This window comes from Euwallacea similis, chromosome 1 (assembly GCF_039881205.1).
Source record: "Euwallacea similis isolate ESF13 chromosome 1, ESF131.1, whole genome shotgun sequence".
NCBI lineage: Eukaryota > Metazoa > Arthropoda > Insecta > Coleoptera > Curculionidae > Euwallacea > Euwallacea similis.
The window spans coordinates 2,008,284-2,022,134 of record NC_089609.1 but is presented as its reverse complement, the minus strand read 5'-3'; the positions used below and the strand labels follow the sequence as shown (position 1 = coordinate 2,022,134).

The 13,851-nt window shown below is 35.3% G+C and overlaps 1 protein-coding gene across 3 annotated transcripts; it reads right to left on the bottom strand.

Annotated features, from left to right (window-relative positions):
• Positions 1-1,796: 1,796 nt before the first annotated feature.
• Positions 1,797-13,851, bottom strand: LOC136419180 (protein quick-to-court-like). 3 transcript variants are annotated; one of them, XM_066405377.1, is made up of 12 exons: positions 13,660-13,851; positions 10,323-10,567; positions 9,983-10,238; positions 7,202-7,355; positions 6,615-6,687; positions 6,486-6,560; positions 6,263-6,431; positions 4,785-5,158; positions 4,553-4,727; positions 4,395-4,490; positions 4,165-4,248; positions 1,797-3,444 (listed from the first exon to the last, which is right to left on the bottom strand). In XM_066405377.1, exons 2-12 carry the CDS (start codon positions 10,541-10,543, stop codon positions 3,247-3,249), a joined length of 1,875 nt encoding a protein of 624 aa, XP_066261474.1. In that variant the 5' UTR covers positions 10,544-10,567; positions 13,660-13,851; the 3' UTR covers positions 1,797-3,246. The 3 variants fall into 3 exon arrangements, with proteins under 3 accessions (XP_066261474.1, XP_066261483.1, XP_066261491.1); XM_066405386.1 differs by lacking the exon at positions 13,660-13,851 and adding an exon at positions 12,244-12,558; XM_066405394.1 differs by lacking the exon at positions 4,165-4,248 and having other exon boundaries at positions 13,660-13,850.

The following is a 13,851-nucleotide window of genomic DNA, read 5'->3' as shown; positions in this document are numbered from 1 at the left end:
GTGGTACAATTAGATTTTTTTAGAATTATTTTTGGTTTTTCAGTTGTTTCGAAAAAAACGAAATTTTCGAATTAAAAAAAAAAAAAATTTCCCGAATTATGGTAAGAGAGAAACTAAAATCACTTTTCTACTTCGAGATGCACCCACCGCTGTGGCATGATCGCTCGGTATTTTATCAAAAAGGAACGACTAGGAATCATTGAAGGTTCAGGAGGAATGTTTCATGGAGATCAAAGCTCCGCCGCCGACACAGTGGGTTGGTATTGCACTAAATTTCGAGACCAAATCCCGTATTTTCAATCAGACTGCTTGAAAAGAATAGCAAAAATATATTAAGATTTTTCTGTTTTATAATGCCTTCATGTAACAACTATACAGCTTTTCTTACATAAAGGCCGTAAATTTAGTTTTTGCACAGTGAATGTGTTACTTACCTCTCCTAAACATATATTGATGTCTAAGTATGAGACAGTGGGACAAATAACGAGATGTGGAAGTTCGGATTACGTTACCACACGTTACGTGTGCAGTGAATAATACGATGTTTATTCATGTAAACATCTGAAACTTATTATTTGTTCTAAGGAAATGTGTGTTTGGGGGCAAATATATGGCAAGGTCTCTAAGCGGAATCAGGAGGGTGGATGGTCATCTTTAGAAAGAAAAATTAAAAAATTTTGACGGGCACTTTATGTTTGAAGTTTAGAGATCATTCCTCCGGTGATTAATAAAAATGTTGTGTTATAATTTAAACTGAACTATTCAAATTTTTATCCCGCATTTTGTAGAAAATCCTTATATGTATATGGCCGAAATATGGCAGTAAAGAAATCCAGCAGAAAAAATAAAACAAAAAACAATTTAAGAAAAGGTACCCTCAAAGTGAACAGCATTGTATCATAACGTTTTGCAATTGTTGTTAATACACTTACATTAATTAACAAATAACAATATTTCTAACAGGTCTGTGTCGCAAACATAATCTTTGAAGTGTTTACCATGAAAGTTTTTTGTGCAACCAGTTATTTATACACCACGTTGAGTCATAATTAGTTTCAATTTTTCTAAGGGTAGTTTGGGCTTAAAAAAGTTCCTATAAACTTGGTAAGTCTTCCTATTTACAAAACCTCCATGTACGACCATTTGAAAAAGATAGTTGAGCGATATTTCGGTATAAAAGGAACTATTAAATTACTTTTGAAATAGGATATGTATATCCAGTCATTAGCAATTGAGAAATCCTTTGTAAAGTTTAATATCGACGATTAGGATGTAGGTAGCCACTAAAAATGAGTTTGCATAAATTAGTGCTTAATTTGCATATGCCAAAGGTGCCGCATTTCCTTTGAATCATCAAAACAATAATTATTTTAATATTTTAATTCCATTACTGTTGCAAAAATTGATTTAAATCGTAGATAGCCATCGTAAACTTGGTTAGTAGTGTTTTAATCGACCGTAGGTCATTCACATTTTTATTCATCGTAAAAATGTAGAAGCAGCTGATAATCATCGGCAGGTTAATGGAAAACATATGTATATAAGGTATGGCAACGCAGTTAATTCTTTTGCGATTCCTATGGAAAATTAGGATGGAGACTTCCAGAGCGTGATAGTAATCTCCATAACGATCTGGGATGTACAGAGTATTTTAAAACTTTCCACGCAGGATATATATCATTCGCCAATTTGTCAAGTTATTTATTCGTTCTAATTCATAAGTATTTCCGAAATATATGTGGGTCTAATTAGTAGGAATTTTGGAAGTTCGTATTTTAAGGAAATTAAACTAACCCTTAACAACAACATTTTAACGCGTTTAATTCAACAATAACTCCATTTGCTACTATAATTATAATTCTACACTTCCTAGTAGTGAATTAAGTACAGGTATATGTGTAGTAATTAAAAAATTGCACAGTCCGACCAGTAAAATTAAATCGCTAAGTTAAGTAAAAAACTAGTAGTGCGACATTAGCTTATAAATATAAAAACTTCAAAATCTCTTTAAAAATACATATCAAATCCCTTACCAAAGTTCGACTCAGTCCTTTTTTATCAATTATACATCGTAAAATTGTATCGTTGCTTTAAAAGTAAATTAATACGTTTGGATAATGACTAATGGTGATAAAAACTTGAATAAAGTGATACAAAGTGTCCTATCAAAATAATTAATATTAATGCTACATGTATCAAAACATTTAAGTACTGTGTGCCTGCTCATAAAGCACGTATGTAAATACTTAGGCACACCTACAGTTTGCAATCGTTATTAATGCAAATTTTATTTAAATGCTGTAACCGAAAAATAAAGTAATTGATTAAAAAAAGTATATGCGTATTACGTAAAAAATGTATAGTTCTATAAGTGCATATTTCGAACGTTTTCCTACCACTGAAGCAATAGCGAAAATTTCAAGTTTATGTGTCCTCCATATCTTTCTCCATTTCATATGACAATGCAAATAAAGTATTTCCGAAAACTTTCCGCAAGTATGACTCATCACTATTCAAATACTGAATACCCGGAACTCTCTGGGTAAAATTCAAAACATTTTTCCGATCCGAAAGGGATCCATTTCAGATCAGCAAACTTTCATTTTGATCCCGGATTAACTTTACTCATGCAAGAAATATCTTCGGCTTCCACCTTGACACAAAAAGATATTATACATAGTTTAGGATCTGTAAACTACCTGCCTAAACCTCTTTAAAAACAAATTAAAATATATAGATGAAGTGGAAGAAAAACGAGACTTCTTTTAGGTGTGTGTGTACCTAGATCTTCGCCTTAGAACACTTTTATTTTGTGTAGTCTGAAAACATCTAATTTTAAAAAGCAAAATCCATTATTTGCTGAAATAGAAATTTCATAAAGTGGTTATTAACATTGAGGCCAATTGGGCAAATTTCCTATCTAAACACGAGCACAACATACAAACGCTAAAATAATTTGCAAAAAGGACGTAATATCATACCTTCAATGAAGCCATTTAGAATGTAAGAAAATACATCTTCTTCCTCTTAAATTAATATAAAAATCAATAATATTCTAGTATTTTATAACTTTTTGTCATTTAGGCACGACAAGGATAATAAATCTTTGAAAACTACTAGATAACCCTAATATAACTCTTTTAACAGCCTTTAGCTTATTTCCATTTAACAAATATATAGAATAATCTGTTTAGTAAGTGTGGATGGTGGAATAAGAACTTCTAGTACAAAATCACTTTGTCAAATTTAAGTCAATCTAGCTTTATCGATATTAGAAATCTCGTTAGGAGAAAATCCAAGGATGCTCTGGATGGCCTTTAAGTGTCCATGAGTATTTTCCTTATCCGTTAGAAAGTAGTAGAATGCGGATTTAAGGAACTGCAGTGTAATCTCTGGATCTATCTTATTCCGGTTCTTGGCTTCCATTAGCTGGCGATACATAGCCTGAAAATTGAAACGAATTGTTTAATAATAGGCATACATCGATAAGACTGTTTTTATACAAGAATGGCAACATGCAGAATTCTGTACAAAATGGTGAGAAAATATAGGGTGCAAAAAGCCCCTTCTATTGTATTAGCATATTGCAATAACAGTAATGTACTAATTTATTAAACGAACTATACAAACACATTGTTCAAGTGTAAATTTGAATGAATTTTGTACATTTGGAGACACAAATAATACTTTTCGATTTGATTTTTACACTTGAAGAAATTCAGAAACCTCCTACTTCTGCATGCAACATTAAGGTGAAAGTTGTATTTTTATTTGCGAGATGAAGCCGATCTAAACATTCTAAACAGCGGAAGGAGCATGAGCAGTAGCATTTCTAATAAAGCTGATTTGATTCCTTGAATATAGGAGGTGTTTCATCGAAGATCATCGATTGATTGACGTACGTATATCGGGTTTACAGCGTCTTTTTTTTAAAGAAAATTTATCTTTTTCACATTATCTTAAAGGAAAAACTCGACTGATTCTCAACAAAGTTAAACTCAATTCAAACCAAACTGACCAATATCCCCTTACATATCTCTACAATTAACATAAAAGCAGTTCTTTCTAGCATTCGCAAAATAAAGCGATAAATTCGTTATTAGTGTTATGGTGTAACATAATCTACAGGGTGCACAAAAGTTACGAATTCCTGTGACATTTTACCTTTCGTGCACCGAGTACCCAAAGCGATAGTGCCTCTTTAGCACTGAGCAATGGTTGGTTAGAAGTCGATGCGTATTCTACATCCTAGAATTCAATAACACACACATTTACAGTGGAACGAGAACCAAAAAGCCTGATGAACTTGGTGTTTGGTTTTGCATAATAGAACAGGTATATTATAGTGGATATTTTCGAATATTTTAGGGGTTTTGAAAAGGATCGAAACATACTTTTATATTCTCAAGCTCCTTTTTGGTAACCTGAAGCTCAGTTAACAGTTCTGGAACTGAAACTCTGGTGGGATGTAGCCGTGCCATTTCCATTACCTTTAAAGATAGCAAAATGTCACATTTAAGCTGGAATTTTTATTCCATTTAGTTTAAGTTACTGAATTTTCATGTTCCATCCTGGCGGCAGCTTGGCCTTGCGAGTACATTTGCAAATATGTTTGTTTAGCTTTATCTTCCTGCTCCTGCAGCTTTCTACTCGCCTCCTCCAGCTGCAGCTCCAACTCCTTGAATTTCTCCTTTGCCGCATCCAATTCAGGGACCAACTCCCAATACCTAAAATCATATACATATTTTTTTATATAAACATTAAGGTGACCAAATTGTTCTCACCTGGCGTTGATTTCTGTAATCCTCTGCAAGAGTTCCTCGACTTTATCATTGTGCTTTTGCTTCAGATGATATGTGTCTTCTTCGTGCGTCCTTACCAGCTCTTGTATGCGCTTTTCGTACTCCATTATGAGCTTGCTTTGCTCTGACGAGCGGTCTAGCACGCCCATATGGGCAGTGCAGCCCTTTTCACACGTTTCTACGAACTTATGTTTAAATGGGGACCTGGTATATTCATCATTCGAATGGATGGAAGAATTTGTGCCATCTTCGTAGTGGCCGGAATCCGCAAAGGAACTGCTCAATTCATTTGGCAAGAGATGGGAGGCATCGATTGTATCTGACGCTTCTGGGGTTACGTCTTCGCTAGTATTCTCCTGGAAATGCCGCAGAGAACTAGGAATTTGCCCATTTGCATAATAATATATGAGTGAGAAAGTTTAATTCAACGTCCAAAATCCGTTCCGTTTCGGTTCATAAGTGGTACATTCTTGATTAAAAAGTTAAAAATTTTGAATGATTGTACGGTAGTTAAGGATGTGTATTAGTGGAAGAATGGAACTTGATAAAAACGGCTTATAGGTACTTGATAGAAAAGGAAGAACCATTATCAAATTTAGAATAGACAAAACAAGAGTATATACATCTATTCTATTCATAATACGTTTTGATTCGCCTGATGTGTAATAAAATTTGTTGGAAATCGATGAACAAATAAACGAAACAACATGATATGTTCGCCAGTTAAAACCTACACACATATACTTGTAAACTGGAAAGTAGAATCGATACAAGAAACTCAATTATTTAGAGGCCAATTAAAGAAGACCGATGTCGGATGTTTGGCCCAAATAATCCCCTTGACGAGGCCAAAATTGAAATATCCCTTCTTGGAAGTTCGTAGGTAAGTAATGTGTGTATTTTTATTCAAGGTCTTCAAATTAGAGGAAATTCGATTATGCCGACATTTTCTTTTTTCTTCAAAAGAAGGTAAAAGGCAGAAATCCGACGTCCTACACTGTGTCTAAAATTAATTCTATCAATTTTTATGTGGCTTTTTTCCTTTTTAAATTAAATTAAATCAAAATTGTTAGAATCAACTTGGATGCTATGAAATTAGATAAAATTTAATGTTTTTTTTATTACAGAAGATATGTATGTAGATATGGATCCATCCTACAAGCTACTGGAAGAATAACACATCTGAAGTTGACAAATTGGCGACGAATTATATTTTAACTTTTTTAACTTCTTAGACATGCTGTGTAATTTGAAAACAAATAAAACAAAAACGGGCATAATTCCAAAAAAGAAAAGCTTACCCATAAGTATAGAAAAACTGAGCTTAAAAAAAATCTTTTTTAGACAACAAAAATCAAGGGCAACCTAAGGATATCTAAAGAACTAATAAATCTTTATAGCTTTGTTTCCGTTTTTTTCAGGTATTTTCTACCAGCAAATTGCAGGTGGTTTCAACATACCCTGACAGTGACCGCATCACTACTATTGGACTTGTCTTCAGGTGAACTGAGAGCAGCTTTGTACAGTCTTAATTCTACAACTTCTTTGGTTAATTTCAGTATATCACTATCCTTCTGTTCCAATTCTTTCTTGGCTTGTTGGAGCAGATGTTTGAGTTTCTTAACTTGCCTGAAAATGAACAGTCCTTGCCGTTTCAATTGGACATTACTTTAACCATCGTACCTGTGTGCTCTTTGCGTTGGAGTTAAGTAATCTTCTCCTGTAGACCCCGCATGTTGATTGCAATGAAACACATATCTGCACCAAATTAGTCGTTATCAAGTAAATTTACCCGTTCACTTGCATACTCACTTCATACTTCTCCCAGAGAAAGTAGTTCCGTTTCTAGCAACACTTGCATGATCACAGGACGCCACGCTGCTTGCTGCAACATAATTAACAGTTTAATAAGGATTAGATTTTATAATTTTTACAGAGAAAGTGCGATCGTGGTAGATTTGTGAAGGAACCCGATTAATCATAAAGTCATCATCCTTCAAATAAAAAAATTGTTGGCCAACACACAGTGGTGGATATATCACATGGGCCGCCTTTAATTATTGCGTGCTGTAAAATAGTCTATTACTGTGTATAAAGATCGATGAAAAATGCTTGTTGCTGGAATAAAGGGAGAAGTGCTTTAACATAAGTATCGAAAAAACACTTGAAGATGTAACGCATTCTGAAAGATGGTAAATTTAGTTTGTTTGAACATGGAAATGACTTCAAATTTCTCGTTTTTCCTCTTCCCTTCTAGTTTCTGCATGATCAGCATGGTACAAGATTTCCAAAAATTCCTCCTCTATCATATAAGAATTGACATGATTATGGAAACTTATAGATTTTGAAAAAAAAGCGAATTTCCCTGTGAATATGTTGTTTATAATGTGGGAACTTACCAATACTGGTGATACTGTCAGTATCCCAAGAATCCAATTGACTAGACGAATATTTCTTTATGTGAGCTGGTGAGATTGCATTGGCTGGTGAAGAGACTGATAAGGCAGATGGAGACTTTGGGCTGTTCAATCGAGCACTCGATAGCGACAACGACTGCAAAAGTATCAACATTTAAAAGATACATTTATTAATAAAAATAAAAATAAATAAATAAAATAATAGTATAAATTAATACACAGTAAATAATCACAAAAATTTAACTAAAAAATATTTTTTGATTTGTATTGAACACCTTCACTATCTGTGCCGCATTCAACGTGTGACAACACGCTGAATACAAGATGAGGAAGTGAATTCATGACGTTAAGCAAGAAAATGATTTCCTCATGCATGGAATGATTTTTTTGCAAGTACAGGATATTATACCAACTAAAGCGCTCATCGTAGTGCAACAATATAAAAGAGAGTAATATGGGATATAATGAAAAAAGGCTTCCGACATTAAATTACATAAAATGATTCATTTATTTCGCCTTCATTTATGTGCTAATTTCATCTATAAGCTTTAATGCATAATATGTGGGAAGCCAAAAGAAATAGAGTAAAATTATTTTCTTTTGAAAGCTCAATGTTAATTATTCCAGTTTTAATTCACCGCATAACTCTGAGTTACAAGTATTGACTAAGATGCTGAACCAACGAAAGCGACATTATATCTTATTAATTCGTTTTATTAAGAGTCTTTTTAATAGCACTGAAAGCACTGCAATGGCTTTATGTACTTTACCTTTAATTAATATATTTGTCCCTATTTTTCCAAGGTTACTTGCTCATTAACATTACAGCTCACTCTTTGACCTTTAATTATTGAGCCTTAAATTTTCCAGGGTCGGCAGGAAAATGCATTAGCTCAGGTGAGTTAATTGAGGACAAACGGAATGCAACAAGAAGAGGATTTGCCCAATTTTGTGAATTAAATTTTCAGAATAATTTGCGAGTTCTGAAGGCCTCAGGAAGATTCAATATTTACCCAGAATTAACAAAGTCTTACGAATTCAGTAAAATAGGAGGAATAAGAGAAATGAAGCATTTTCTTCAGTTACTTGTAAGTGATATATCTGCTACATTAACGAAGCATTCGCTGCACTTAAGTAGTAGTAGTAGATAATTATTCCATGTGAGGAAAATACTTAAGCATTAGCATATCCTACTTTTTAGCCACTCACATGACCCATTGACTACAACGTGCAGTAACGCTTGTATGTGTCTTTAAAATAATGGAATTTGTTTATGTTTCATTGAAGTTTCCTTCGTTTCTACATCATATGTTACGGAAACTAATCGAGCCTATAGGAGGTTAGTCAACTTTTCTATTATGATTATCTGAGCACGCACATCCAGGACAACATACCATATCAGGCTCGACAATAAGTTGATAAAAGTATAATTTATATTTGAGCTTCCGGAAAATATGATCTACGGTATTTCAGCATTTAATAAAGGAGAAAAAGAAAAAGTTAGAAAATTCTCAAATTTCAACTTTTCCTCACTCGAAAGACCAAGGGGGGTCAGAGTCGTCAACTAAATTTTATGCACACACACAAAGTTTGCCACTCTGTATATCGAAAATGATGCGTTTTGGATCACGAGTCTATTGACATTTTTTTAATATTTTGCGGATCACTATAGCTCCCCGAAATATCTCCAAGATTATATGTTACACCCTCTATTGTGGATCTCAATTATATTTAATTTATTATCTAGGAAATGAATTGTTATACTACATTTTCATATTTCCGAATTTCGCATGATAACAGACCATTACACAACCCAGCAAAAAATATGAACATTTTTCAACAACACTGCGAACATAAATGCACAAACATGATAATTCCTATAAATTTGCAACTTTCTTTGCTATATTAAATAAATTATAGCACTTTGCAATATCAACCAATTAACAGACAAAATAACTAATTTCATTAACAACGATCGTTATATAAGCTGTTAGAGTTAACAATCATTCAAAGTGCCTGCAAACAATCTAGCTTTTTATTAATTAACTTGGCTTAACTGGCTGAGACCAATTGCAGAATACGTCGATATATGCGTGATGGAACAACTGAAGATTTCTTATTATTTTAGTGTAATCAGAAAGGGTGAAATTGTTGATTTTTTGCGGTTGCAAGTTGATGATCTCTTTATATTGTTCGAAATCAAGGAATGGCAAATGACGCGTAGCGGAAGAATAGCGAGGAAGATCAAAGAGGATGTAGGCAGGAGTGTGGACGTGCGGAATAATTGAAAGAGAAAAACTGTGTAAATGGGGCCATTACTGACAGTGCTTTGGAAATTTGCATAATCGATAATTCTCCTAAAATCAAGCCAAATATACATATGTATTTGCACACTATTTTCATTGTGTAATATACCGAGTTTGGCCTACTCACTACGCACTGCACACAATACTCTCACCCCATTACTTATCGATTATGATTCCTAAACATTTTTCTTTTTCTCCTTCTTTAATTTCTTTTTCCTCTTGTACTGGGGATCTTGCCGTTTGGAGTTCTATATCATTTATCCCTTACCCAACTTACTTAACCCAATTACTTGAAAGCATGAGGAGACACGGCGGTGACTGTATATTTACTGCTACTTACAACTTATCAATAATAACTCACTTCCAGCTGGAGAAGTAAAATTGATTTTTCCCCACAATTGCCAGTTCAATTCACTGAACCCACCACAAAAATAAGCGAATAAAAGCAAATTCTCACCAAACTCCTAATCCTGCCCGCAGAGTTCGTTGTCCCGTTATCCAGCAAGCAGGATTCCACCCCCCGTTTACCGCTAATCCTGACCGAATTGGGCCTATGCGACGTCGATTTGCCACCATCGTTGCCGATCCCCTTTTCACCCCTCTCCATGAAGGAGTAACACCTCTGCACCGAAAGGTTTTTGGCAGACTGCCGGCGATTTCCTGCTGACAACCCTTTGCCAGCGCTTCCTATTCCTGCTTGGTTGAAGTCTTGGCTGGAATAAACGGTATTGATTGGGCGATGCGTTAACAGTCCCAAGTCGAGTACACTCAGAAAAATGTTTAAGCGTATAGTTTACCTTGGCATCATGCTCCCGTCATCCCTTCTGTGCGAATCTCTACTGAGACTTCTGCGGGAGGGAGCGACCCCAGCTTCCCCCTTAAGGCGTAGACCGACCTGTCTACGAAAAGGGGTAGGGGATGATGGTACGGGAATTCTAGACTCTGCTGCTTTGGACGAAGAAGAGAGGCTTTTGTCTTCGATGATGTCAGGTTCACTGGGAAACATCTTTCCGCTCATGGCTTATTCTGCGCTAATGGGGGCCTGAAATTAGAACAGAAATGATTCACGGCTGTCGGATATTATGGAAGAATGGGTTTGTGAGTAAAACTGAAGCGATTTCAATAAAATTTCTCAGCTAGGTAAACGCAAATAGATTCGAATTTCAAGGTAGATTTGAGCATTTTAAGTACTATCATGGTAACATCGAGTATCAAAATTCTAATTGAGGAGCAGATACACCTTTGTTTCAGATTCTCCAATTTTTTTCCCATTTCCTCCACACGCAACTCCAGGGCTACAGTCGCCAGTCAGTCTGGATCGGTGTGGAGAGGCGCTTTAAGAACGTGCAAAGAAGATAAAACCATGGACACGCATCTCTCATAGAAATCTTAAGTAAAGGTATTTATCGTAGGATTCTGCATTGTGCGTAGTGAGCTACATTGTTGGGTAGAGAATTTCTAGTTTCAGAACCATTATAAGCTTTACCTGCATCGATGATATCTAATTATTCAGATTACCTTAATTGCATTTCTGGGCATATTCTTTTTATATAAAATCTTACCAGTGAAAGGTGATTTCTCTGATATTCATCTAAAGATTAGGTGGGCATAACTGCGTATTTTTAATTAATTTAGTGCCAGCAACCATTAATAAATTTGAAATTGTTTTCTTATTTTACAGTTTGTCCTCGATTTTGGTATTACAATGATAATGGATATTTTTAAAATGGGTTCAAGGTTATTTTCGTTTTGCACCATCGGCAACAAATTTGCCTTAATGAAACTTATTCCCAGGATTAAATATTTAGTTAAGCAATAATGCGTGAAATGTGCAATATCTAGAGCAAAATCGTGACGGGTCTTTTTTATTCAGAGAAATTTCTCTTATTTTCCTCATTTGAAAATAAATAAGGCATTTGTACTTCTAAAGGGGGCTCAGGGCTGGCCTTCGCAAGTCTAGCACCTTGGGTGAAATTTTTGATCACCGCCCCCTTTAGTCACCCTCAAAATAACTGCCGACCAGGAAACTTCGCCGCTCTTCCTGGTCTGCTGTCCTGAGCCCCCCGATAAGGCCGGTACTGAGGAGGCTCATGGTGTCCCCCAAAAATGATTGTTTTAGTTTAGGAGAAACATTGTTTTCGTATATCAAAGCGACCCTGTATGACTCATCAATATATTATGTGTGATTGATAGATTTGTTCCAACAGAGATATTACCGGATTTCAGATTTTTTAAAATATGCGCAGCATATCGATCGAGACTCCTGCATGTGTTTTTCACCGTTTTTATTGATCCTGAATTGGTTTTCTATCCGAATGGAACAAAACTAGTATACACAATTAGTCCACAAACTCCCTAATGTTCGTGTCATTCAACGTTTGAACAAATACAAAATATGGTCCTATCCCTTTCATTTAAATCGACCAATTTGGATTCCTACCGTTGATTCTGCGGACCTTTGTTGAGGGACGCAGTTTGGGAATGCACTTCCAGATACCGTAATTTAAAACTCGAAAGCTTTAGACATCAAAGCGACCTAATATCTCAGAAACATATTACGGCCCCGTTTACATAAAATTATAAAGCTCGCATACGATTCATTTGAAGTTCCTTTTACGCCAGTTCGCTCAGATATTCTAAATAAAAATCAAAAAGTAGATGCTCTTTTTGGGACTGTTGTATGATAAAGTGTCATGTATAGGAGGACGGGAAACTTACCATAATTGCCACCGACCCCTATCAATCACCATCCTGAATGTTCATTGCAGTCTCTGAGATACATTCAATGGTATGTGGATTATGCAGTTTTTAACAGCAAAAATAAACGTGAAAGGAATATTCTCTACAGTTTTCAACTAAAAGCGATAATTGCCAGGCTGGTGGGTAGGCACCTAATTGTGACTAGCTAGTACCTTATCGCTGTTACTATTGAGTACTAATCTTATCACAAAATGAGCTTATCGCACTACTCAAAAATAATCAGTTTTTTTCACACCTTTGACAGAGTACCCTGGATTAAGATGTTAATCTTGGAAAAGATTATATACGTGTTAAGTAGATCTGCTATAGCAGGATCTATGTACTAAATATTCGTTATATAGGATGTTATTCAATAGTACGTGATAAGTAAGGTGCCATTAACATGTTTATGGGGAAATTTAAGAACCTAATCCGCTTCAGTAAACCTTGAACCAGAATTAAATGACCGATTAAGTAATCCTGATGATCTTTACTAAAAGTAGGTTAAACCGCAGTTTTGCTTTATAACTGTTGACTTTCACATCATTAGAACTTTAACCCCATTAATAAACTTATCGGACAATTTCGAGCATAATTTACTCCAAAGGATGGACAGCTTTTGGGACACATTTGACGTGGTGACCGTCGAATGCCTCCTCCCCCGAGTCGGAGTAACTAATCTCGAGAGAACGAGAGAGTGGTAAGGGTGAGCAAAGAAACTGAAATGACGCAGAGGCCATAGGCAGCAATGGTCTAAAATCACATTAGGTGACGAGAAGACGGAGCAACTAGCAGAATACGAGTTGACTGGATAGTAGCAACTCGCAGACTTTTTCGGCTCTTACGATATATCCCTCAAGGATAGTTTCGGAGGCAAAGAGGATTTTTTTCAGCCCGAAGATTTTAGTGTTTAAGCGCTGCGGGGAATCCCACACTACCCGGCCGACAGAACACCAGGCCGAGGGTCTTTTGGAAGATTTTCCTCGTGACGAAAAAAGGGAGAAAGTTTTTCAGGAAAACTATGGACTAATTAAAAGTAATCGTGGAAAATGAATTATATCGGTTGCTAAAAAAAAACTGTTGCTGCCTTCCTATATAACAACGTGAATTTTGCCTTGTTAAAGCAAAGAAATTGACAGAAAACTCTTTTTATATTAGTTTTGAAGCATTCTGTATAATTAAGGCATTTACCTGGGGACAAAGTCTACAGTAATTATTGTGAAAAAAAAACAACAACCTTGCAAGGTAGCTGCCAGTTATTAGTTTAATAATTCGTACCGATGTCTCGTATACCAATCATCAGCTTCAAAACCTTGAGCGTTAAAAAAATCTTATCTGAACGTGTAATATTTTAGCGTAAAAACTGCTTTACCAATATAATCTACAGCTACATACCCTTCGCACAGCCAATCCCTGATTGTTCCAAACATCTAACAGTAAACTAATAAATCATTTTGTTTAAACAAAACTAAAGAACGTGTAATACCGCGCGCCAATTTTCGTATTCCGCTATCAGGCGACTCTGTAATGCAAATCGACGCACTGAGCTTGGTACACTTTTGATATCCCGAAGATAGAAATAAAAAT